This window comes from Pelophylax lessonae (genome assembly GCF_965119305.1).
Source record: "Pelophylax lessonae genome assembly, chromosome: 1".
NCBI classification, from domain to species: Eukaryota; Metazoa; Chordata; class Amphibia; order Anura; family Ranidae; genus Pelophylax; species Pelophylax lessonae.
Genome location: NC_138768.1, coordinates 330,972,566 through 331,000,248, shown reverse-complemented (window position 1 = coordinate 331,000,248; position 27,683 = coordinate 330,972,566). Strand labels below are relative to the sequence as shown.

General features: G+C 46.3%; 1 protein-coding gene across 1 annotated transcript; it reads right to left on the bottom strand.

Moving 5' to 3' along the window:
• HOMEZ (homeobox and leucine zipper encoding) lies at positions 1–27,683 on the bottom strand. The gene is made up of 2 exons (XM_082243808.1): positions 27,556–27,683; positions 1–1,765 (listed from the first exon to the last, which is right to left on the bottom strand). The coding sequence occupies exon 2, from the start codon at positions 1,665–1,667 to the stop codon at positions 117–119; it is 1,551 nt and encodes a 516-aa protein (XP_082099934.1). The 5' UTR covers positions 1,668–1,765; positions 27,556–27,683; the 3' UTR covers positions 1–116.

The window sequence follows — 27,683 nt, the reverse complement described above, 5'->3', positions numbered from 1 at the left end:
TAGCAACAGTTTTATTGCATATGGATTATTTTTATTTTTTATGTATTCAGTCTATTGCTAATTAGATACCTGTACTGAATATTAATTTCCACATCACTGGTTAAAGCAGTTCAACGCTAGTCCTGAATAACAACATCATCATCATCTGACTCATCTTCCTCTTCATCTTCAACAACACAAATTTCAACCTCATCTGGATCCTTGGATTTATAAGAAAACCAGTTCAGTACTTGTTGATGGCTTAAGCCAGATGCTGTAACCAATTCCTCCAAGTCCTGCTCATTAAACTGATTATGTACACAAAGGTAGTTTTCCAAAATATCATATTGTTTTTGAAGGGATGATGAAATAGGGCGTTGAGGACTCTTCGATTGTGAACAATTTTTTACACGAAGTTTAAAATTGGATACTTTTTGCACAAGTTTTGATTTTCCAGAAAAAGATGGTTCATCATCAGAAATGTCCTCACTTACCACAGGGTTTCCTAAATGTTGACTAGATGATGCTATCACATCATCATCATCATCAGGCACCTCTACAGCAGACGACATTGCTGGTGACCTAACATCACTTAGCCTTCCATTAACATTACCAAAATGCTGTGGTTCATCTAACCAGGTGGGACGCTCTTGCATACTGTTACGGAACCACCGCAGCTGGCCATGTTTAAGGGCATAGCGTGTATCTCCAAACCATTGTATAATATCTGCTTTTGGTAGTCCACTAATCTCCTCAAGCCTCATGTAGTCTTCACGGGTAGCCCACTGGCACTTCAAAAAAAAGGATTTGAGAATTTGCAACTGTTGCTTACTTTTTCGTTGGCGCCTCATACTTGGCACATTATCTTCTCTCCTAAGGTTTCCATTTTGATCAATATAACCCGACACTTGCACTCCTTCACCATTGCTCATATTCCAAGGAGAAGACATAGGTTCTTCCTCAGAGGGATAATAGGATACTGACGAGTTCATTTTTCTTCCATCCACTCCCAAAATCATGCCAGTACCAGAAGGTTTAACTAGATTATCAGAATCCTGCCTTTTCTTTGGACGAACATTTGACATGGGAGAATGGTGTTTAGAATCACCTGTAATGTCCCTGCTAGAGCGTTTTATTCCTTGTAGAGGGGTACTTTCACTTACTCCAACAGGTTCTTTGTCTGAACGTTTACAGCTTAATCTCATCTTCTTAGGTTCTGGAGTATGAAAATCTGGTGATGAACAAGAATGAGAGGCCATAGCTTGCTTTGCCCTTGCTTTTAGAGCAGGAATTGAAAACTCATCTGATCGGAGAACATTAGACTTTTTGGCTAGGGCAATCAAAGGCTTGAAATGCAATTGCTCTTGGCCATAATTCAGCCGTCCCCGTGTCTCCTCAATTTCTTCTGGAGACCAGCTGATTCCACAACGAATTCTCTGCACCATGAACCAGTTTTTCACTTTTTCCATTTGTAAACCATACCGTAGTGCAAGTAAAGCAATTTCTGGCATGCTTGGGTATGGAAAAATGCTAAAGGTACTGATGAGCTGAGGGTGATCATCATACTCCTCAGTCAGCTCTGCCCGAGACCAGATCACTTGAAGATCATCAGAAACAGGAGGCAGGCACAGGAATCCAGAAATGTCTTCTGGATACAGAGCAGGTGCTTTGGTAGAAGTGGGAGGCATTATCCAAATAGTACTGTCAACGTCAGGTTGTGATTTTCATCAGTGGGCAGTTTTTCTGAGAAAGGATCAAAATTCTAATTTCCAGCAGGACCAGAACACTGTAAAGACAGAAACAGTGAACATGTTTACCCACTTCAATACTGGGCAATTTCTGACATTTCTCACATACATGTAAAATTCTCCTCCCCCCCCCCCCCCCCCGCTTAGAACCCCCAAATATATTAATTACAACACAGCATTTTTTTTATATAGGGGCGCTGCTAAATAAATGTGTGTGTAATTTTTTTAATGTCACACAATATTTGCGTATTGGTTTTTAAACGCAATTATTTTGACAAAATATATCCTAAAAATTACATTTCATTGCACAAAAACACAATATAACAACAAATCTTTTGGTAAATAAGTAATAGATGAAATTTCAAGCTTTAAAATTGCATCTGCCTGTGGAATGGTGGCAAACTACATTACTTAACCACTTCAGCCCTGGAAGGTTTTACCCCCTTAATGACCAGTCCCTTTTTTTGCGATACGGCACTGCGTTACTTTAATTGCGCAATCGTGCAACGCCGTACCCAGATAAAACGTATGTTTCTCTTACGTCCTCCGACAGTCGCCGCCTCTTCATATTCGTCACATATGGGGTATTAGACTTTGCTCCGAAGGAGTAGCTAGGCAACAGAATATGTTAACAATAAAGCTTTAACATATCCCACCCTCAAGGGGTGGTCCCCTCAGTCAATACCCTCCTACTTCCTGCAACCATATCTCAGGTTTTTAATGTCTAGCTTGTCAGGAGTGGCTGGCTCTCTCTGTGCTGGGACTTTTTGTCCCAGACTCTTTCTTCTTTTTGATATTTTGTTTGAGTTTTCTCTCTGCCTTTACTTAGCTGTTATTTTTGTCAGCATTAGTTAGTTCTTCGGACGAAGAGGATCATGCGGACTGGGTCTCGGGCTGATCCCCCTGGTCGCAGGTCGTGGGTCAGTGGCTTCCCAGTCTGCCATCGAGCGTTCAGCCAGGTATCGCTCCTGGCACAGTGAACGACCCATCCCTGTTCGGTGCAGGGATGATTGGTGAGGTGGCTACCTCACCGGACGCTGTGCGGTTTCTGAACCGCCATTGTGTGCGTCTTGAATTGCGACTCTCCCTGCCTCATGTGCAGCGGCTTGTTCGCCTGTGCGGGTTCCCCACGCCATGTGAGGTAAGTGTATCTATGTGGGGACCTGTCTGTCTGGGGGGGGTCTCAGTCTGGGACTGTGTAACCTGCCTTTAATCACACTGCTTGTCTCCCTATCTCTCGGCTGCATGCTGTGGGCTGCAAGGGGGGGGGGGAGCTGTATGACACTGAGTATGTCAGGCTGGGCAGTGTGAGGAGCTGTGTGCTGTGGGGCATGTTTTTAATGGCATGTTGGGGCATATACAGCGATCGCTGCGGCGATCTAACATGTATCCATATAATGGGTTAATATTGTGTGTGATTTTATGCACTGTGGAGCGGCGATTTCGGCGCCAAACGACGCCATTTTACCGGCGCCCGCTCCGGCCGCATGGTTTACATGCACGGCGGCCATTTTCTTGTAGCCTCCATAGGCTTACATAGAGCGCCCTGGCAGCATCACTTCCTCTCTCCTGGAAGCACCGATCGAGGCAGCAGCAGCAGCGGAGTCTCCTCAGGTTTTATCCTTCTATTCCTGTGTTCCATTGCCTGTATTCAGTCTGTATATTCCCTGTGGGGGTCTCATTGTGCCTGAGTGTGGTGCGGTGGGCTGCGCTTGCCGCGCTTGCTGTAAGGGGGCAGTTAACCCTTGGTTGTCTGGCATACAGGGGCAATGGATTCTCAGGAGGGCAAGTTTCCCACAGTATTGGTGGAAAGCCAGGGGACCGCTGTTTCCCCCCCAGGGGGGGATTTAGCCACTATTGTGGCTGGCCTTGCTGCACAGGTGCAAATGCTGGTGGCTGCTCAATCTACTAAACGGCCCAGAGTTGCTCTGTCCTCTGATTCTGAGGGTGAAGGTGATGGGGCTGTTCTGGCGGGGACCTCCCTATCGGGGTCCCGCTCCTCTCTTGATCTAGTGGGGTCTGAGGTAGAGGCTGAAGTTGAGGGGGTTGATAATTCTCCCCCTGGCTCGCCTGAAGAGCTTGCAATCATGGATGAGTTGATTGCTTCCATTAAGCAGACGCTACGTTTGCAGGACGAGGTGTGTCCCCCAGCTGCCTTGGCGGCTTATGGGACGCAGAGAAAACGCAGGACGCCGCAGGTTTTTCCCTGCAATGCTGATTTTCAGCGCGCTGTTAAGGACCAATGGCGCGATTTGCGCAAGCCTTTTGCGGTGCCAAGTAAATTTAAGCTGCGTTATCCTTTCTCGCCTGCCACTGATGAACGGTGGTGTGTGCCTCCGCCGGTGGATCATGCTATTGCGGTTTTGAACAAAGCCACTGCGATCCCTGCAGAGGGATCCCCTGTTTTCCGTGATGCCACGGATAGGAGACTGGAGTCTCTTGCCCGTCATACTTATTCTGTTACGGGTTCTATGCTTAAGGCTCTGTTTGCTTCTCTCATGGCGGCCCAGGCGATCGCAAGTTGGACGCAGATGCTTAGGCGCGTCCTAGTGGCCGATTCGGCCTCGGCGGCGACCCTGGATATGGTGGATCAGATCCACCAGGGTGTCATGTATCTGTGTGATGCGGACCTGGACCTGATTCCGTTGGCCGCGCGTGTGCACAGCGTGGCGGTGTTGTCTCGCCGCCTGGTTTGGTTGAAATGTTGGTCGGTGGACCAATCTTCACGTAAAACCTTAGCCAATCTGCCTTATGATGGGTCTCGCCTTTTTGGGGAGTCCCTGGATGTGTTGATTAAGGGGATTACCGGGGGTAAGAGCACTCTCTTGCCCCATTTCCCCAGGGCTAAGGGGGCTTCTGGGAAGAAGCATGCTCAGTTTCGGCCCCCTCAGGGGTCCTTTCGTGCCTTTCGGCCGCACTACAAGGGCAAACCGTTCAAGGGCCAAGGCTCTCAGAAGAAGCCCTGGTCTGGGAAACAGAAGTCCGGTCAATCCGGACCTGCGGCCCATAACAGTTCGGCCTGAAGGGGCGCCCTCACCCAGTTTTGGGGTGGGGGGACGCTTGCTCGGTTTTCTTCAGCCCTGGTTGGCCCGTGTGAGGGACAGATGGGTTCTGGAAATCGTTCGATCTGGTTACAAGATCGAGTTTCTCTCTCGGCCGGAGAGCAGATTTTTTCCCTCAAATCTTCAACTGTCTCCAGAGCGCCTGCGGGATCTGCACCTGGCGGTGCGGGACCTGAGGGCTCAGGGAGTGGTGGTTCCGGTGCCTCATCGGGACAGATTTCGGGGGTTTTATTCCAATCTGTTCACCGTGCCCAGAAAGGAGGGCAAGGTTCGTCCGATTCTGGACTTGAAAGCTCTGAACCGCTCTGTGCGAGTTCGCAAGTTCCGCATGGAATCCCTGCGCTCGGTGGTGGCTGCCCTGGTTCCGGGGGAATTCATGGCCTCCATCGATTTGAAGGATGCGTACCTTCACATCCCCATATTCGAGGGTCATCAGAAGTACCTTCGATTTGCCATTGCGGAGGATCACTACCGGTTTGTGGCGTTGCCCTTTGGGCTCGCCTCGGCTCCGCGGGTCTTCACCAAGGTGCTTGCACCGGTTCTGGCATTATTGAGAGCCCAGGGCATTTCTGTCCTGGGGTATCTGGACGACATTCTGGTTCGGTCTGCGACCAGACAGGGTCTGGAGAAGGACCTGTCTGTCACAATGCAAACTCTGCAGGAGTTCGGTTGGACGATAAATGTTCCAAAGTCGACACTGAGTCCGTCGGTTCGTCTCCCCTATCTGGGAATGATACTGGACTCGGTGCAGGCGAAGGTCTTCCTGCCGGAAGACAAACTCAGGACTCTTCAGGAGGAAGTCAGGTCCCTCAGGGACGTTCCACACTCGTCTCTGCGGACGGGTATGAGATGTCTGGGATTGATGGTCTCGGCCTTCGAGGCGATTCCTTTCGCGCAGTTTCACACGCGGGGTCTCCAAGCGGAGATCCTGTCCAGGTGGGACGGGCGACCTCAATCTCTGGATCTTCAGATCTCGTTGAGTCATCGCACCAGGGAAAACCTTCTGTGGTGGCTCCAGTCCCCGTTGGTGTCCGGGGGCAAGTCTTTTCGTCCGATCTCGTGGACGATAATCACCACGGATGCCAGCCTGTCGGGCTGGGGTGGTGTTCTGGGCGTTCTGTCCGCCCAGGGGACCTGGTCGGAGGGGGAGTCTTCCCTTCCGATCAACATTCTGGAATTGCGTGCGATAAGGCTCTGTCTTCATCGCTGGACGGACCGGCTGCAGGGCTGCCCGGTTCGGGTGCAGACGGACAATGCCACGGCGGTGGCCTACATCAACCGCCAAGGGGGCACCAGGAGTGCCCGAGCGGCTCGGGAAGTGGCCGACATTCTGTCTTGGGCCGAGACTCATGTCCCGGCGATAACGGCGGTTCACATTCCGGGAGTGGAGAACTGGCAGGCGGACTATCTGAGTCGCCAGACCCTGGATCAGGGGGAATGGTCTCTCCACCCGGCTGTCTTCCAGATGTTGTGCGCGAAGTGGGGTCTTCCAGATGTGGACCTGTTCGCGTCTCGCCTCAACTACAAGGTGAAGAGGTTCGTGGCAAGGACGCGCGACCCTCGGGCAGACGCGTCGGACGCGTTAGTGGCCCCGTGGCATCAGTACAGGCTGATGTACGCGTTTCCACCGATTCAGTTGCTGTCCAGGTTCCTTCGCAGGTTGCACTCGGAACGCAGCACGGTGATTCTTGTGGCACCGGACTGGCCTCGCCGGTCCTGGTACGCAGACCTCGTGAATCTGGCGGTCGACGCTCCTTGGCGTCTGCCTCTTCGAGACGATCTACTGTCTCAAGGACCGATTTACCATCCTGCTTTACAGTCGCTGGCTTTGACGGCCTGGCTGTTGAGACCGAGGTCCTGAAGGAGAAGGGTCTCTCTCCAGAGGTCGTTCATACTTTGATCAACGCGAGGAAGTCTTCCTCGGGGAAGGTTTATTACCGTACTTGGAAGGCCTATTTTGCCTGGTGTGAGTCCAGGGGGTTTTCACCCCGCACGTACTCGGTTTCCCGTGTGCTGTCTTTCCTTCAGACGGGTGTCGATCAGCGTTTGGCGCTGGCTACGATTAAGGGTCAGGTGTCGGCGCTGGCCGTTCTGTTTCACCGTCCCGTGGCTTCCAACTCCTTGGTTGGCACTTTTATTCAGGGTGTGCGGCATCTGGTTCCTCCTAGGAGGGATCCTTTGCCCCCTTGGGACTTGAATCTAGTTCTGTCTGTGTTACAACGTGCTCCTTTTGAACAGATCAGGGAGATCTCGTTGTCTATGTTGTCCAAAAAGGTCGCCTTTTTGGTGGCGATCACTTCGGCTCGCAGAGTGTCGGAACTGGCGGCTTTGTCCTGCAAGTCTCCGTACCTGGTTGTTCATTTGGATAAGGTGGTCTTGCGACCTAATCCTTCTTTTCTACCGAAACGAGTTTCGGAATTCCATCTTAACGAGGATATTGTTTTGCCTTCGTTGTGCACGAAGCCTAAACATCCAAAGGAGGTGAGATTGCACTCTCTGGATGTTGTTCGGGCGATAAGGGTTTACCTTAAATCGACTGAGTCTTTTCGTAAGACTGACTCCTTGTTTGTTCTTCCAGAGGGTCCTCGGAAGGGCATGGCGGCTTCCGCCTCTACCATTGCCAAATGGATCAGGCAGACCATTGAACAGGCCTATGCCTTGCAGGGGAAGGTTCCCCCTGTGCCTGTGAAGGCGCACTCTACTAGATCACTGAGTACGTCTTGGGCCTGCCGTCATGGGGCTTCTGTAGCCCAGGTGTGTAAGGCGGCGACTTGGTCGACCGTACACACTTTCACAAAATTCTACAAAGTAGATGTTCAGGCATCGGCGGATGCTTCCTTTGGCCGCAAGGTCCTTAGTGCGGCTGTTCCATAGGGTCCCTTATTGGGGACTCCTGGCTGTTGGGATAGCTTTTTTGTATCCCCTGGTTTTTTTGTCTTTTCCTGGGTTGTTGCTCCTGTTGAGCACTTATTTTTGCTGTTGCCCAGCTGGTTTCCTTCCTTTGGTAAGGTTCCTTTCTTTGATGTGGAGACTGCGTTGCCTTTCGGCGCGGATGCGTTTCCCACCCCTCATGTTTGCACTGCTTTGGGACGTCCCCATATGTGACGAATATGAAGAGGCGGCGACTGTCGGAGGACGTAAGAGAAAACGGAATTTTTGTAAAATCTTACCTGTAAAATTCCTTTCTCTGAGTCCTCCGACAGTCGCCGCCCCCGCCCCTCTTTTGGGGTTTGAATGTATACTCTACTGCTATTCCACTAAAACTGAGATATGGTTGCAGGAAGTAGGAGGGTATTGACTGAGGGGACCACCCCTTGAGGGTGGGATATGTTAAAGCTTTATTGTTAACATATTCTGTTGCCTAGCTACTCCTTCGGAGCAAAGTCTAATACCCCATATGTGACGAATATGAAGAGGCGGCGACTGTCGGAGGACTCAGAGAAAGGAATTTTACAGGTAAGATTTTACAAAAATTCCGTTTTTTCCCCACAAATAGAGCTTTCTTTTGGTGGCATTTGATCACGTCTGCGGTTTTATTTTTTACGCTATAAGAAAAAAAAAAAAAAAAAAAAAAAGCGATAATTTGGAAAAAAATAAATATATTTTTTGCTTTATGCTATAAAAACATCCAAAAAAAAAAAAAATTATATTATATATATATATATATATATATATATATATATATATATATAAATTTGTTCAAATTTTGGCCAATATTTATTCTGCTACATATTTTTGGTAAAAAAAAATCCCAATAAGCGCATATTGATTGGTTTGCCCAATAGTTATTGCGTCTATGCGGGTGGTGGCTATCGTACAAAATTACGTACAGGTACGTGAATTCGTGTGATGTCATGTAACGCCAGAAGGGGCAGTGCCTCCAGGTGATGTAACCAGGTGGCTCCGCCCCTTGCCTATAGAAGAATCAAAGCAAGCAGATGGCGGGAGGCCTACCAGGAGGCGGAACGTTTTTTTTTGCGTATGGGGGGCGTAGTGATTGACTATTGATTTACACTGAGGGACATTGTTTTCTTTTTTTAATGAAGGACTTGTCAAAAACGGATTCCTGTGGTTCTTACTTTGACACTTTTTTGGTGAACAGGTAGTGGTACTGGGGGGGGGGGGGCCTTATTAAAGAGGGCTTTCAGATTCTGATAAGCCCCCAACCTGTAGACCCTGAACTTTACAGCCCAGGGTTGTCTGGAAGAGGCACTTGTCCCCCTGCCCCAAAGCACCCACCCCCCCCCCATGTTGATGGCATGTGGCATGGTATGACTCAGTAAGGGGGGATGGGGGCGCGTTCGCTCACCCCCCCCCTCTTTTCTGACCTGCCAGTCTGCATGTTCGAATAAGGGTTGGCTATGGATTTTAGGGGGGGGGGGTCCCACGCCGTTTTTTTAAACATTTTTCTCTAGTGCCAGGGCAGTTGCTGGCATTCTTTTCTTTACATTCATTTGTCAGTGGGGAAGCCTGCTGACAGATGACTTATATTTGTTAAGAACATGGGTGGCCGACTTCCTGGTTAACTGCTTTACTAGCTCTTGCTACACACAGAATCATTTTTTGACCAATCCAAATTCTAATCTTTCTGAAAAGTTGGAATTTGTTAGAAGACAAATAAATTAAATTTAACAGATTTCAACTAAACTCATTACCATTTCATTCGGAAATAGCCAAATCTCCGAATAACCAAAAATTTGTCCGAATTTGTATTCCGACTGAAACTAAATGCACGTCTAAATTCAGATTACCAGTTTAGAGATAGAGATACACAGGAGGTCTGGTGCTACAATTATTGGTCTTTTACATTAGCGACAATACCTCACGTGTGGTTTGATCACTGTTTACATATGCCATATGCATGTGGGACTTACATAGGCGTTCACATTTGTGCAAAACTTGTCTTTTTTTGTTATTTTCGCCAAAACTTTTTTTTGTAAAAATTGTCCATTAAGTTTTTTTTTCTCGTATATACACACGTGTGTGTGTGTGTGTGTGTGTGTGTGTGTGTGTGTGTGTGTGTGTGTGTGTGTGTGTGTATTTATTAGGGATGCACCGAAATGAAATTCTTGGCCGAAGCCGAATAATAATGAAATGTTTGGCCGAAGGCCGAATACCGAACGCGGTGTTTCCCATTTTTTTTGCCAATTTTTTGTCCTCTCTCTTGTCCTCTCATGTCTCTCTCTCTCTCTCTCTCTTGTCCTCTCCTCTCATGTCTCTCTCCCTAAATGTTACTGTAGGTAATGGGATTCAGTGCACACTGCAGCCTTGTACCATAGGGTTAATGTTAGTGACACTGTAGGGATTGGGAAGGATGCTGGGAATGGAAATCAGGAAGCATGCAGGCAGCCTTGTAAATTTTAATTGCAGATACAGGGCACTAAGCAGGTCAGGGTTAATATGGTAACATCAATTACTCAGTGACAGTCAGTCAGTGTCAGTGTGGACTCGATCAGATTATACCGTGACAGACAGTCTCTCATAGTGGTGGTAGTAGGAGGCTGGAGGTGGACTAGTAGGAGCCTGGAAAGGAGCACAGCCGCATACATACATTACTCACTCGTGCACTGCAGCCCGCCCCACACATTCAGTGAGTCTAATTCTCCTCCCTAGTTTTTTCAATGGCACATTCAGGAAGCCAATCACGCCGTGAGTAGCGGCACAGCGGAACCAATCAGGTGTGCAGGCACGCGTGATTGGTTCGCTGTGCAGCTAATCACGGCGTGATTGGCTCCCTGAATGTGCTGCAGTGCACGAGTGAGTAATGTATGTATGCTCACCGCTGAAGTGTCCCGGCTTCCCCTGCCCAACACGGAAGTCTGTGAGTCCTCCTCCGAGTCCCTTCCCCCTGTAAATATCGTGACCTCGGCGATATGAATATCGCCTACAGCTACAGAACGATAGTCGATATATCAACTATCGTTCAGCCCCATTGTTCGGCACAAAATTATTCGGCCTTTTGACTTATTCGGCCGAACACCGAAAGTGCTATTTTTTCTATTTTCGGCAGAATAATGTTCGGCCGCCGAATATTCGGTGCATCCCTAATTTATATATATATATATATATATATATATATATATATATATACATATACATATACACACACACACACACACACACACACACACACACACACACACATTATATATATATATATATATATATATATAATTTACTGCTGCACCTAAAAAAAGCCTGAATACTTGGGTTTACCACTCATACACACACATTACCAACATAAAAGTGAGCATATCCCCTAAATCTCATAAGTGAACAAAAAAGTAACGCAATCAATATTTCTAGAGCCAGACTAAACTCCTACTGCTGCTGAGCCTCCTGTGAGAGGGGAGAGAAGAGCAGTGCTCTTGCAGACGTGAACAATGCTGCATCGAGATCAGGCTCAGCTAAGTGAGAAAATAATGGTGGCATGGACAGGTTTTTTTTTTTTTTTTAACCTTAAAAGCAAAAAAATTAATTAAGAAAAAAAAACAAACACCTTTTACCTTTACAACCGCTTTAAATATGCATGCACTGAAAAGATAATATACTTTCCCTATGACATGTTAATGATGCTTTTCATTCTTGCTCTCTTCTCTCAATTAGATGGTACAATGATGGTGCATCTGAATGTGGCAAAAGCAAAAGGTGGGGTCAGCAAATACAAAATATCTGCATAGAACACCTGATTTGCAAACAAATGAGTGAAAAGAGCAGACACTGATCAGCAGTCTGTCCCCTGGAGTGACAAAAGTTAACAAAAACACAAAGAAAGGGCACACCAGCCTAGCGCATTATCCTCAATAAGGCCTTTATTAACAGAATAAAAGGTGTCTACTCACAAATGGGCGATGTAAACCAGCATAACAGATTTAAACAGCAAAGTCCATGATTACAGAGTCCACAGTTTCAGTATTTTGTTGGTTAACGCGTTTCGAGGCATTGCCTCTTCCTCAGGCCTTATTGAGGATAATGCGCTAGGCTGGTGCGCCCTTTCTTGTGTTTTTGTTTGCAGTGTTATATTGACCACCCCGGACAGAGGGCAGCAAGGTCTAGCCATTGGGGATGCCAAGTATGAGTCTAGGGGAGACTGGGAGCCTTGTTTCTGAGCCCAGGAGTAAGGTGCCAAGCACCACAAATTTCTTTTGGCATTACAAAAGTTAAGCTGGGTAGACACTAGTGAAATTTCTAACTAAAATTTGTACAAGAATCCTCACACCATTCGAATGTCATTCAAAAGTTGTTCAAGATTTTGTTTGTATTCAACATTCAAGTTTGAAATGAATGGGCTACTCAACAAAAAACACATACACTATTACAAATGCGTACATTAGAAAAAAACTTCCTTTTTGAAATCTAAAAAATCTTTTTCGCCAGAGGTTTGGATTCTTCGCTAAGGATTCTCTTGATGCATTTATAGCATAACAGCTTGTCTGCTTTCGGAGGCATCTTAACTCCGCAGGTGCGGCAATACTTCTTTCTACATTAAACCACTGGTTATGTGACCTCTGAGGGCTTGAGCCGGTTAAAGAAAAGAGATACAGCAGGGGCGCATAGTCAGCATAAGGGAAGGGTACCACTAGCAAACCCCTCCCCCCCTTAAAAAGAAAAACTTTTTTTTTAATCCCTGGGGGCCCCCCGCGCTGCTTGCAGGGTCCAGCTCCCGCCCCCCCAAAGCATTTCCCCTCCACTCACCATTGAAAGGCTGGGGCCTGAATCAGCAGCCTCCAATGGGGGCCAGGTCCTCCGCCATTAGGATCGCCTGGAGGGTAGCAAGCCAGCCGCAGGAAAGACTGCACCGCTTTTCAAGATAGGGGGAAAACAGACAGACAAGACTCCCCTCCCCGTTAAATCAGCTGTTAGTGGTGCACCGAAATTTCGGCAACCGAAATTTTTCGGCCGAAAATGGGCTTATTCCATTTCGGCCAAAAATGGGTTAAAGATGCCGATAATAATGATGGCCGCCGCGGGCGCAGCGCAGGTTTCAAAAGACCTACCTCTGGCCGGCGGCCCGCCTCCCGGTGATGTCACTACTACTACGATGTGTATGAATGAACTAACACACCGGGCGAGTGGCCGCTAATAGCTGTAACTAAGTGAGCGCTTCACTTACCTATCAGGCAGGTATCTCCGCTGACAGGGAAGTGAATGGCTCACTTAAAGCGGAGTTCCGGCCATGAAAAAAAAAAATTCAATAAAAATACCCCTGGGACAGTCAGGGCTAGTACATTCCACAATGGATAGCCTCTGTACTGTCCCAGGTCGCACTTACCTGCAAGAATACTTACCTTTAAAATTTCTTCTCCAGCGTTGCCATCTCGGATATGGGCAGCTGAAGCCAGCGCGATCCTCTTCTGCGTCCTCTTCGGTCCCACGATGCACTGCACCGGCCCCGCTCATCACTACCGGTGCGGCTCGGCATGCCCAGAAACTGTTTAGCAGGGAATGCAGCGCCGCACCGGAAGTGACGAGCGGGGCCGGTTATGTTGATTTTGTGGCCGGAACAGTTCATTCCTACACATCGTAGTAGTAGTGACATCACTGGGAGGCAGGCCGCTGGCCAGAGGCGCGACTTTTGAAAGGAAGGACACAGGAGGAGCTGAGAGTAAGGAGATTGCATCAATGGGATGGGGAGGGACACTGAGGCGAGGTTACCAATGGTATTAGTATTATGCAGCATGAGGGGGTTAATGTATTGCCACTGCTGGTCACTGATGCATTAGTGACCGACCAGTGGCAGTTAATTAACCCCTTTGTGCTGCATTAGTGCAACCACTATCAGTGCAACCACTATCAGTGCAACCACTATCAGTGCAACCAGTGTTAACACTGATACTGGTTGCATAAATACAGCACAAAGGGGGTTAATTAACTGCCACTGGTCGGTCATTAATGCATCAGTGACCAGCAGTGGCAATACATTAACCCCCTCATGCTAATTGGTAATTAACCACTTGCCAACCCGTCACATATACTGTGACAGGGTGGCAGCGACAGGTGTTCGTCGCTGCCCGTTTTTTGGTGTATGCCCCTGTTCCATCTATTTTAAAATCATTTGGGGGGAAAAAAAAAAAACGGAATTTTTGTAAAATCTTACCTGTAAAATTCCTTTCTCTGAGTCCTCCGACAGTCGCCGCCTCTTCATATTCGTCACATATGGGGTATTAGACTTTGCTCCGAAGGAGTAGCTAGGCAACAGAATATGTTAACATTAAAGCTTTTAACATATCCCACCCTCAAGGGGTGGTCCCCTCAGTCAATACCCTCCTACTTCCTGCAACCATATCTCAGTTTTAGTGGAATAGCAGTAGAGTATACAACCAAACCCCAAAAGAGGGGCGGGGGCGGCGACTGTCGGAGGACTCAGAGAAAGGAATTTTACAGGTAAGATTTTACAAAAATTCCGTTTTCTCTTACGTCCTCCGACAGTCGCTGCCTCTTCATATTCGTCACATATGGGGACGTCCCAAAGCAGAGCAAACATGAGGGGTGGGAAACGCATCCGCGCCGAAAAGGCAACGCAGTCTCCGCATCAAAGAAAGGAACCTTACCAAAGGAAGGAAACCAGCTGGGCTACAGGAAAAACAAGTGCTCAACAGGAGCAACAACCCAGGAAAAGACAAATAACCAGGGGATAAAAAAAAAAAAAAAAAAAAAAAAAACTTATCCCAACAGCCAGAGGTCCCCAACAAGGGACCCTAGGGAATTGCCGCACTAAGAACCTTGCGGCCAAAGGAAGCATCCGCCGATGCCTGAACATCTACTTTGTAGAATTTTGTGAAAGTGTGCACGGTCGACCAAGTCGCCGCCTTACACACCTGGGCTACAGAAGCCCCATGACGACAGGCCCAAGACGTACTCAGAGATCTAGTAGAGTGCGCCTTCACAGGCACAGGGGGAACCCTCCCCTGCAAGGCATAGGCCTGTTCAATGGTCTGCCTGATCCATTTGGCGATGGTAGAGGCCGACGCCGCCATGCCCTTCCGAGGACCCTCTGGAAGAACAAACAAGGAGTCCGTCTTTCGAAAAGACTCAGTCGATTTAAGGTAAACCCTTATCGCCCGAACAACATCCAGAGAATGTAATCTCACCTCCTTTGGATGTTTAGGCTTCACGCACAGCGAAGGCAAGACAATATCCTCATTAAGATGGAATTCCGAAACTCGTTTCGGAAGAAAAGAAGGATTAGGTCGCAAGACCACCTTATCCAAATGAACAACCAGATACGGAGACTTGCAGGACAAAGCTGCCAGCTCCGACACTCTGCGAGCCGAAGTGATCGCCACCAAAAAGGCGACCTTTTTGGACAACAGACAACGAGATCTCCCTGATCTGTTCAAAAGGAGCACGTTGCAACACAGACAGAACGAGATTCAAGTCCCAAGGGGGCAAAGGATCCCTCCTAGGAGGAACCAGATGCCGCACACCCTGAACAAAAGTGCCAACCAAGGAGTTGGAAGCCACGGGACGTTGAAACAGAACGGCCAGGGCAGACACCTGACCCTTTATCGTAGCCAGCGCCAAACGCTGATCGACACCCGTTTGAAGGAAGGACAGCACTCGGGAAACCGAGTACGTGCGGGGTGAAAACCCCCTGGACTCACCTAGACATTAAAACTGAGATATGGTTGCAGGAAGTAGGAGGGTATTGACTGAGGGGACCACCCCTTGAGGGTGGGATATGTTAAAAGCTTTAATGTTAACATATTCTGTTGCCTAGTTACTCCTTCGGAGCAAAGTCTAATACCCCATATGTGACGAATATGAAGAGGCGGCGACTGTCGGAGGACGTAAGAGAAAAGTCATTTTCGGTTTTCGGCCAAGGGCATCCTGCATTTTCGGTTTCGGCCCAGAATTTTCATTTCGGTGCATCCCTAGCTGTTATGCATTGCTATTGCTAGAAGTGCGGCAGTGCCCTAATCCAAGATAGCTGCCACGCAACTTCTGACGTCATCTTGAATACGTCACTTCCGCCGTGCCATCGGCGCGGCCGGTTGGCGGGAAGCACGCCAAGACTCTCCCTGGAGCCCCGTGTGAAGAGCCATGAGCAGAGGGGCAGCGGACAGCCTTGCATGGACCTCCGGCTGGGAAAGACCCTCCATGGCTGCTGCAGACTCTAACCCCCCCCAGGCAGAGGTAAGCGACAATACCTTTTTTAGGGAGAATACATCTTCCAAAAGCTCCACCTTCTATATCCCCTGATACAGAGCAGGCAAGGTCCGGGGGGGGGGGGGGGGGTCCTGTGCAGGTAGCCCCCCTGAGGTAATCCTCCTCCCTCACCCCCAAGAGGCACCTGGGGCACAGGGACGCATGCCGTGGACAGGGAGGAAAATAAACAGGGGATGAATGTAAATCATGCTCGTGTAAGCAGGACAGGAAACACAAAAAAAAACTGAGGGGCAGCCATTTTAAACTTAACTGTCCTTGCGTTTCCTGTAGAAGGAGGCGCCCATCTCTCATGTGACCGTCCATGAGGATGACTTGGGAAATTATACTTTAGTATCTCATAGTAACATCTGACAAAAAGATCTAAAAACACTGAATCAGCAGACTGCTTTCAAATTTGTGTCATTCTTAATACTTTTGGCCATGGCTGTATCTCTCAAATGTGTTCATGCTCTCTCACCCTGGCTTCTGATGAAGTCTTCAACTGGTCATTTCAGCACACATTATGTAGGCATAGTCCACTGTTATCAGGTAACCCAACTAAAGAAATTCCATGCAGCTATTACTGGAGTGCATGCATGCAGATAGGAAATGGTTGCAAAGAGGCTGAAGAAGATTAGCAGCACTTAGAAACAACAAGGGAAGGAAAAAATAAAAAACAAGTGCAGCGTGTTAGCAAACTTAAGGGATTGATTTACTAAAGGCAAAATAAACTGCACTTTGCAAAGTGCAGTTGCCTCGGAGCTTAGTAAATGAGGTAAGGCTTCACTTTGCAAACAATACCCAATCACATGCATGGAATAATAAAAAAAAAAATTCTTGCACATGATTAGATGATGGAAGTCAGCAGAGCTTATGCTCATTTACTAAGCACTGGAGCAACTGCTCTTGCAAAGTGCACAGTATAGTTGCCTTTAGTGAATCAACCCCTAAATGTCTTACAATTAGAGCTTACTTCATTTACTTTCAGTTTACACAGGTTTGAAAACGTATCCAATTGCTGCTTCCCTGAGAAAAACTAGTAACAGAACCGTCAAGTGCTTTACTCCTCTCTCTACAGGTATAAACACAAGTGCTTGCTCAAGCTTTCAAGCTTATGTGCAATCCAGCAGTAAGTCTTGCACGAAGGCAGTTTATCATGCTGGCACATTCAAATGTCCTCAGTGTATGGGTACTCTAATATAGAAGGTCCTCTATGCTTCATTTACATAATGGCTTTAAAAATGTCTCCTGTTGATGCCAGTATGATCTAAAATAAGCAAACTTCAGAAGGGAAATCCTTACAGAGAATCAAAACGTACAGAGGCTCTAGGTTCATTGATGTGCAACAATCAATACACAGAAAATGGCTGCAGCTGATCCTAACAGTGCACTGTAACCTCTTTCGTGTGGGTTTTGGCCCATTCGCTATTGTTCTCTGCTGACAGAGCAGGGATAAGCTGGAGCTGGTCATCACTGCCCACGTGGGCATTTAAATGAGATACACAGAGAGTGGATGTTCCAAAACGAGGAAAGAAAAACAACCATTGAAAGTCTGATTGTTCGTAATGAACAGAAGCCCTGGTGCATATTATTTATATATATATATATATATATATATATATATATATATATATATATATATATATATATATATATATATATATTTACAAATATCCTGATATGACTTTCGTTTATTCTTTTTTTTTTTTGTTTTTAAATGAGACATCTGGTATTATTAAAAAAGGTACCATGATCAATGAGCACACCCAAGGGATAAAGTCAGTCACTTGCTGATTATCTTCAGTCTTCTCAACAATACACAATATAAGCCAAGGAATTTTATAATACAACACAATGGGTTTGATTTATTCAAGGAACACTGGTTGTTCACTTAGCAAACATATTGACTTTAAAAGTGAAAGATTTAGTGCATGATGTGAAAGATCATACATAATGCAAATATAAGTTTTTGTTTAAATACCCTGCCATGTGTTCTTTTTGTTAGACTGATTGGTTGACTGAAGTAAACACAGCTAAGCTCAATGAACATTCACTTTGCTAAGTAATGCAGGCCATACACGGTCTTGAATCTCGGTCAGTTTAGCAGGAACCGGCCGAGAATCAAACCGTGTATGTACAGGCTGAATGTACCACATTGATCAGATCAACCAGTATGCCGGGTTTTACCTATGAATATCAAGATCGGTTAGTAAAGCAGATAGCAATTATCACTGTCTTTTCCCGGCGGGGACGGCTTCCTCCACCAGGAGAAGACAATGGCACGGCGGGAGGGATTCCCACAACAACTGTGTGTTGTTGAGGGAATAAAGCAAATTAGTTCCTGCAAACCGTGGATGTAGGAAAGAAATTTGCTCCGTGTATGGCTGCCCTAAAGGGCCATACACACTAAGATTTTCTGAAGAATTTTTCCTTCAGATTTACCTTTTCTATGTAGTGCAAGGGCCTGCCAGATTGCATACAAATTGAAAGTGTTTAGGTTTGACCTCATATAATATGGTTTTGGTAAATCTAAAGGAAAAAGTCTTCAGAAAATCTTATAGTGTGTATGGCCCATTAGTCTATTCCTTTAGTAGATCAACCTCAATGTGGTAACTGCGTGCAAACCATTCAGAAAACATTAAAGTGGTTGTAAACCTCAGACAAGAAAAAAGAACAAATCATATCCTTCTATAGTGTGTACTCTTCTGTAACGTGACTCAATCCAAACTACCGAGTGCGATTTCTGTCTGCAAATTGATTCCTCTGCTATCTGAGCCATTACTGACTAGTGGTGGAGGGGATTGAGAGCACAGCCTGCGATTGCCAACTGCGGTTGTGCATGTCTCCCTAGGAGATTGTGTATAGGGGGGGGGGGGGGTGTTCCTTCCCTTTCTTACAGGTCTCCTCTTCAAGCTGTGCAGTGTGACAAATACGGCATGGATCCTGTCTCTGTAAAGCAGGTCTTCCCCTAGTAAAAGCACCTCCCACAGTACACAAACACTGGCTAGGAACACATTTAACCCTTTGATTGCCCATGATGTTAACCCCTTCCCTGCCAGTGTCATTAGTACAGTGACAGTGCATATTTTTAGCACTGATCACTGTATTAGTGTCACTGATCCCCAAAAAGTGTCAGAAAGTTGCTGATCGCTGCCATTACTAGTAAAAAAAAATACCCCATAGTTTGTAAAGGTTATAACTTTTGTGCAAACCAATCAATATAAGCTTATTGAGATTTTGTTTACCAAAAAAATAGGTAGCAGAATACATATTGGCCTAAATTGATGAAGAAATTAGATTTTATTGGAAATTTTTATAGCAGAAAAAAAAAGCAGAGGTGATCAAATACCACCAAGAGAAGACACTTTCTGTGTGAAAAAAAAACAAAAAAAAAACGACATGCTTTTTTATTTGGGTACAGTATTGCATGACTGCGCAATTGTCAGTTAAAATAACGGAGTGCAATATCGCAAAAAATGGCATGGTTGTAAAGGGGGGGTAAATCTTCCAGAGGTCAAGTGGTTAAGAACATTTGTGAAGTCAGTAACAACCTTGTTATGCTTTACCTAGTAGTAGGTCACAATGAACTTGACTTGTTCTGTAATGCGGAGGGCGTTTTGCTACTCATCAACATAGCGTCCCTAAAGTGATGTAAACCTCAGACAAAATATGAGCAAAGCATAGCCTTCTATAATACTTGTTTCATTTAAGAGCACTACTGCGGGGTGCACATGGGCTGAATATCGGCTAAAAATCAGCAGGTACAGTGTAAACAGCTGCCTGTCTGACAGAAGTTAATCTCACAACTTGCTATTGTTAAACCAATGTACTGGAAAACCAGCAATCTGATCAGTGCCAATGATCATTCTGACAGAGCACAATAGAACAGCGGGGGGAGATCGCTGTACTAACATCACTTGTATTTGTTTTTTCAGGTCAGTCCACTGGGTTTATTAAGAAAAAAAAAGTATAGTGTGTAGGCAGCTTTTGTGTCATTTCTTTCTGCTGTTTTGTTCCTCTGCCATCAGCATGACTTACTTCTGCCAAGTTTTCATGACAACAAAAGAAAAATGGTGACAGGGGAGGGAGCTTTAGCAGATTGACAACCTCATCTCTGCTCCTATGTGGGGGGGGGGGGGGAGCTCTGCAGAGTACTTTTAGCTCCCTGCCCCCTTTTTTTTTTCCTGACAGTTCACACAAACTTTATAGATTCTGCACTTTAAACAAATGCAGAGAAGAGAAGGGCGCAGAAAAACAGGTACAACTTATGTATGGGGATTTGTTTAATCTCTGTATCACCTGAGGATAGTCACTTCCCTGGGCATATTAAGGGTTTACAAACACCAACTCTGAGCCTTTATTCACACCTGAGGGCACCGGTTACACTCTGATATAATGCACACCTGCTAATGTACATTGACTAAAGTGGTACCACAAGCTGTTACAGGTTTGGTCTGAACCTGGAAGTAAACTATCAGGGCATTGCAGATGCATGTACAAAAAGGAGCAGGAATGCCTGTAACATTGCTGTAATAGAACTATAGAGCCATTTTAAGTCAATGACATTGACCATGTAGCCATAGTATCCCCTTCCCTTTCTGTACATGAAGCTGAAGAGCAGGAAATGCCCAAGCCACAGTTGAGTGGGCAGCGGTGGCAGCTTTCAACTTCAGACCAAAACCAAATTCAATCCTAGTTAAAATGCTTCACATGTATGTTGACAATTCATTCAACTATTTGCACCGCAGAGTGTTGAGATGCACTACATTGACATGAAATTGCGTAGATATGCACATATATGCTGTGAACAGGGCACAAGCACACAGAAAACTGTTTTCCATGTGCCCTTTGTGTTGTTCAATGTGCATCTACGAACCTGGAGTAAACAAGCCCTTGGTGTCATGAGCATCGCCCAGCAAGGTTACTGCCATTTAGTATACCATGACCTGGAAAAATGAAAGCCATCACAACCATACTGTAAAAGCTGGTAAATATGGGTCAAATACTGGCCAGTTCAACAGAAACCAACTGCCATTCCACCAGTGCTTTACAGCTCCTGTCGAACCAGCATGTTGGAAAACCAGCAGCTGATCAGCATTTAAATCAGCTCTTGCAGCCAACGCCTGCGAACGCTGACTGGTGTGTTCTGACAGGGGGAAGGGGGGTTAGTCCCCATGTCAGAACACAATGGGACAGCAATGGAGATTGCTGTACTAACAATAGTTCGTACAGAGAGCTCCTCAGTTTTTTTTTTCAGCCCACTGGCTTGAATGGAAAAAAAAAAAAAAAACGAATTCTGCAACTCTTGCACCTACGTTCAGAATATGCGAATACTTTTTGTTGTCTAACCAATTCAGGACTCCATTTAGCATTAGCTATCTTACAGTCTTCCTTCAAGACTTGTGTTTCTAGCTTTAGAGTGGATGTAACCCCTCCTTATTGTTTTCAGCCAAGGAAGCTGCCATCTTGGCCTCTGATCTTTAAATCTGATGATGCTGCACATTTGATCAGTTATGAAACCAATGGGAGTGTTACATTTCCAGAAATTATGTGCCGGAAATGTAACTTTTTTTTAACTGTTAAATGGATTGGTTCACTTCCACTTTAAAAGCTTCTGAAGATTGAGGGGGTTCATTTAGAATCACTTTTGCTCATCCTGAAAGATGGGGCCAGAGTTTACAATTCATGTGTGATGCAATTCTGGTATGAATTTATGGAAACCAGGATTGGTTGTGATTTATGCATTGCCATGCACATAGTTTTCTATATATTTTGATTGTCATGAAGAAATTCTGTCTGATCTGATGAACTCCTGAAGATTTCTACACTAAACGTTATTCTGCAGCTGAAACCTGCTATTATCTTTTTATTGGGAGGCTGCAACAGGTCTTTTCTGAACTTTCTAATAATGATCTCTGCTGTGTTTGGGTGCAAAGAGCTCTCACTAAAAAGAAAAGGAGTGGAGTGTAGAGCTGTCCATTTTTCCAGACGGACACAGCACACTGACGTGAAAGACAAATCAGCAATAGGGGGCGCTTTCAACAACTGTGATTGCTTATATGGCTCACGTGTACAGTGCTGGGATACTTGTACCTACAGGTAAGCCTATAATAAAGCTTACTTGTAGGTACAAGAAAGATTTCCTAAACTCTAAAAAAAATTTAAAAATCAATAAATCTATTTTATATAATACGGTTTTTCATTTTGTTGGAGTACATTGGTTCTGATGCTCTAAACTAGCTGGCTATGACAGCCTCCTTACCATCCCTTTTTCTTCTATAGGCGTAGATGGCCACCCTTAGTGGGAACATCCCACTATCCCTGTTAGATTTTAATTATATTACCTGGGATTGGAGGTAGGTCATACCAGGTATCTACTAGTTTATCCAACAAACCATTTTCTCTGTTCATAAAAGATCTCCTAAACGTACACCGTTTAGGAGTTATTCAGTGTTGCTCCATCCAGTGAAGTCACCTGCGCATGCACTCCGAAGGAACTTAAGCCATTCCTTTAGAGCTCTGTGCCGTGGCTCCAACGCATATGCGCATGTCATCGCAGCTTGGCCATACAAACGGGCACAGCCTGCAAACCCTGGAGTAAGACCAGGTGAAGATGGAAGCCTCTAGAGCCGCTGGAGGTCCTAGTTTTAAAGAAAGTATGTCGGAATGTGCTAGTATGTGATGCATTGTAGCACATTATGCTCTTAACTTGCAGGGAATTTTTTTTTTCTGTATGTGCATGTGTTTACTACTGCTTTAACCCTTACCCTGCGCCCCATTACTCTAGGCAACTCTTTTCCAAGGGGCTAATGGAAAGAAACTGAATGGATTTCCCCATCCACCCATTTGGTGGATGGAGGAATACTCCCCCGCTGAGTTATGGCGCTTTTCCACTGCATGGAACCGAACGGTTTGGCTCGCTTTTCCACTGCTGGTACCGCATGGTATAGTGTAGGAACGGTACGGTACAGCGGCGCTTTTTCACTGCATGGAACCGAATGGCTCTCAAAAAACAGTACCACCTCGATTGTGGTTCCAACAGGTACCATACCCGGTACCATATCCCACAATCCTTTGCATGCAGTCACTACTAGCCACTGATTGGTCAGAGAATCCCACCCACCCCGGTGTTATCCCACCCACTTAACTTTAGTACTACTTTAGTGGAAAAGCAAACCATACTGTACCGTACCGAACCGTTCCAACACCGTACCATGCGGTACCAGCAGTGGAAAAGCAAACCGGGCCAAGCAGGGCCGAGTAGAGCCAAGCCGGTACTTGAAGTGGAAAAGTGCCATTAGTGTAGCCTGACAGCGGCCATTTGGTGGATGGAGGAATACTCCCCCGCTGAGTTATTGTAGCCTGACAGCGGCCATTTGGTGGATGGAGGAATACTCCCCCGCTGAGTTATTGTAGCCTGACAGCGGCCATTTGGTGGATGGAGGAATACTCCCCCGCTGAGTTATTGCATCCTGACAGCGGGGACTCTCCAGATTGGCAGAGTACACTGATCAGTGCTGTGGAACTAATTGAATCTAAAATTTTCCAACAAGCCCATTTGAGAGCTGGTCCCTGCTGAACTGGAGGAATTTCAATCCATCTATGGCCAGCTTAAAAGCGTTAAAATCTTATGGTGGCCATACAGTACATGAAAAATTGTACAAAATTCAATTGTTTGTGGCGTTCGATCAAACTTTGATTAATTAGTGGGTGAAAAATGATAATCGTTTTCAACTTCTTAGAGCCAAAAGAAAAATAAATTAGATGGAAGAGTTTACATTTTTTAATGAATAAACAAAATTTGAAGGTTGTGTTTTACGTGTGGTAAGAATTGTTCGACTTTTAGGTCCCATTCGCAACTGGGCATTTTAGGATCACAAAACGCACCACAATCGCAAAACGCAGGTTCAGGTGCCTTTATTTTAAATGGCCCCTTAAAAGCAATGCGGTTTTGCTGTGATATATTGCGCAGCATAATGCTCGTCTCCCAAAAAGGAGCAGGAGCTTCTTTTGGGCCACAAGATTCACGCAGCACCATGTTCTAGGTGCCAGTGAAACGGTCCGGAAGTAAAATACTTTGTTAAAATAAACATACAATCCAGAATCAAAAATCTTGGCTACATGCTCAAAAAAAAAAAAATCCCAGAACCAATTCATCCAGCAGGGCACATAGTAATGAAGCAGCAAAGAGAGAGCTTTCCCTAACAAACGCTTGTTTCTCCACACAAAGCAGAAAATCTGCAGAGGGGAGGTGGAAAGGTCAAATAATATAGGGTCACTTCCTATCCATGTGAACAAACCGAACAATAAACCAATCCACTTATGTCCAATGAACGATTTTAGGTGGTTGCAAAGACTGAAGGTTTTTTTTCACCTTCTGTGTGCAGCAGCAGCCGCACCCACCCCCCCCCCCCCCCAATTCAGTGAGGTGCACTAGAGCCTCGTCTCGGCTGTCCCGGGATGCTCTTTCCTCACTTGCTGAGACAGCAGATGGAGCCCGCTGGCTCCCACTGTTGTCAATCACAGCCAGTGAGCGGGGCCTTGTGTCTTATGGAAGCAGAGTGGCAGCTCAGGTGAAGCACATATTACTGCCCCCAGGGCAAGCGGCTTTCTCTGCAGGCACTGCTCGAGAGGGGAGAAGCCAGGAGCACTGGTGGGGGACCCCAAAAGAAGGAGGATCAATGCTGCTCTGTGCAAAACCACAGCAAATAAGTATCATTTTTTTTTTTTAATACCACTTCAGTCTGGGTTCACACTATTGCGAACAAAGACATTTCATGCAATTCCCACCTCATTGCTGTGCAGATCACATGCAATGTTTGTGCAACACGAATTCAGCCATACAGTTGCATGGCTGAACTCGCATTGGATTTTCACGGAAAAAGTGTGGGAACCTTTTTTTTTTTTTTTTATCCCCTGCACTGGAATTGGATCGCATAGGTATGGACATTCCTGTCTGAATCCACAGTTTGCACTGCGATCCGATCTGGTGGTGTCATTAACTTTGTATTGACATCCCCAGTGGTTCGCAGAGGACAGTGTGAAATGCCTGCGGGAGAGATGCGACGCAGAATCTCGCTGGATCCCGCATCGAAGCAGTGTGAACCCAGGCTCAATCTTTACAATTTGGTCACTACATGATGGTATTATTGTGAGTTCTGAACAATTTTTTTAGTTTTTCAAAAGCGCTTTCAAGCGATTCTTTTCATATAGTGTATACCCTCCCTTCTAGATTGTAAGCTCTAACGAGCAGGGCCCTCTAGTTCCTCCTGTATTGAATTGTATTGTAACTGTATTGTCTTCCCTCACACTGTAAAGCGCTGCGCAAACTGTTGGCGCTATATAAATCCTGTATAATAATAATATAGTGTATGGCTAGCATTACACATCTACCTGTCCCTGAGGATTTTCTGTTTCCATGATCAAAGATCCTTAAGGCTAGGTTCACACTTGTGAGATGCCAGACATTGCATGTGATGCGTACCACATCACATGCGATGTCTATGCAATGCAAATTCCACCATAGTGTGTATGGCTGAATTTGAAATCGTATTTGGACCAAACGGTGCAGGGCCCTTTTTTCTTTATGGTCCGCACTGGAATCGGATTGCATGGGCGTTCACACCTATGCGATCTGATTCATGCACCATTTCACACTGCTATCTACAAAGCAATCTGGGGGTGTCATTAACCTTACATTGACACCCCCCAGCGATTCGCAGATCTCAGTATGAACCACTGTGTGATTCTGGTGCAATGCAGAAACCGGCAGTGATTCGCACTAGGGATGCACCTGAAATGATAATTCTGGGCCGAAACCGAAAACGCAGGATGCCCTTGGCCAAAAACCGAAAACGACTTCCCCCCCCCCCCCAAATAATTTTAAAATGGATAGAACAGGGGCATACACCAAAAACAGGCAGCGACGTACACCTGTAGCTGCCACCCTGTCACAGTATAGTGGTTAATTGAATTACCAATAGTATTAGTAATATGCAGCATGAGGGGGTTAATGTATTGCCACTGCTGGTCACTGATAAATTAGTGACCGACCAGTGGCAGTTAATTAACCTCTTTGTGCTGCATTAGTGCAACCAGTATCAGTGTTAATTAACACTGGTTGCACTGATACTGGTTGCACTAACGCAGCACAAAGGGGTTAATTAACGGCCACTGGTCGGTCACTAATGCATCAGTGACCAGCAGTGGCAATACATTAACCCCCTCATGCTGCATAATACTAATACCATTGGTAACCTCGCCTCAGCATCCATCACAATCCCAATGCATTCTCCTTACTCTTAGCTCCAGTCCTCCTGTGTCCTTCCTTTCAAAAGACCCGCCTCTGGCCGGCGGCCCGCCTCCCAGTGATGTCACTACTACTGAGATCTGTGCATGAATGAATTAACACACCGGGCTGGGGGAGCGCCCGCTAATAGCTATAACTATGTGAGCGCTTCACTTCCCTGTCAGCAGAGATACATGCCTGACAGGGAAGTGAAGCGCTCACATAGTTATAGCTATTAGCGGCCGCTCGCCCGCCCGCCCAGTGTGTTCATTCATGCACAGATCTCAGTAGTAGTGACATCACCGGGAGGCGGGCCGCCGGCCAGAGGCGGGTTTTTTTAAACCTGCGCGGCGCCCGCAGCGGCCATCCTAAGTATCGGCATATTTGACCAATTTTCGGCCGAAATGGAATAAGCCCATTTTCAGCCGGAAATTTCAGTGCATCACTAATTCGCACGGTTTCCTGCATCGCACTAGTGTGAACCAGGACTAATGCTGGGTTCACACTTCTGAGATGCCTTAAATCATTGTATGCGATTCACACCACATCACTTGTGATGTCTGCACAATGCGAACTCCGCCATACCGTTTTTATGGCTGAATTTGCATCGTATTTGGACCAAAATGGTCCAGGGCCCTTTTTTTTGGGTCCGCACTGGAATCGGATAGCATTGTGGCTCAGACCCATGTGATCTGATTCCCGTCTGATACCACAGTTGGCACTGCAATCTGAGGACCAACTCAGGGGGAATCAATGAACTTTACATTGACACCCGCAGCAGTTGGCAGAGCAGTTTGAACTGCCTGCGACTCTGATGTGGGAACCCGCTGCGGTTCCAACATGGCATCAGTGTGAACCCAGCCTTAAACCTGTGTGACCCCCGGAAACAAAAAAACATGGGTCTGCTATGCAAACAAGTTCAGCAACAGTGAAAACAAGAAATCAAACTCAGCACTAAAGTAAATAAAAAGAGGATAAATGTAATGTAAGGAAAAGACAGGCCTCAGTGCAGGAAAGTAGAAGCAGCTAAAGTGTGTTGTGCAGTGATGAGGGAAGTCCAGAGGCAGGGATGGAGGAAGCCGGGGGGAGCAGGAAGGCACGTGCACCAGCAGAAGAAAGCAGAAATTGTAAATAAACAGAGGCAGCAAATGTAAGGAAGAAATGTGTATATAGAGGAGGAGCCAGCGCCGCTCCAGCAGGCTACTGTGAACTTCTTCCACACTCACTTCACACAGCTGCCCTGCAGCTACGTATTGTGTGTATGGGGGCTGCCCACCGGGACTCCCTTCCTGCCCGCCTACAGCTCCGACAATGCCACTTACTCACTCACCTGTCCGCTTCTCTCTCCAGCTTCCCCCCGCAGCTCACCAACAGGCTACTGCCCGTAACGCCTTCTTGTTGTGGCTTCGAGACGCGAGGAGGCTCGGGCCGGGAGGCTAGCAGGCGTCGTTGGGCGGC

Bases quoted from the DNA above. Each gene is read 5' to 3' on its own strand.
- HOMEZ (XM_082243808.1), bottom strand. From the start codon at position 1,667: ATGCCTCCCACTTCTACCAAAGCACCTGCTCTGTATCCAGAAGACATT.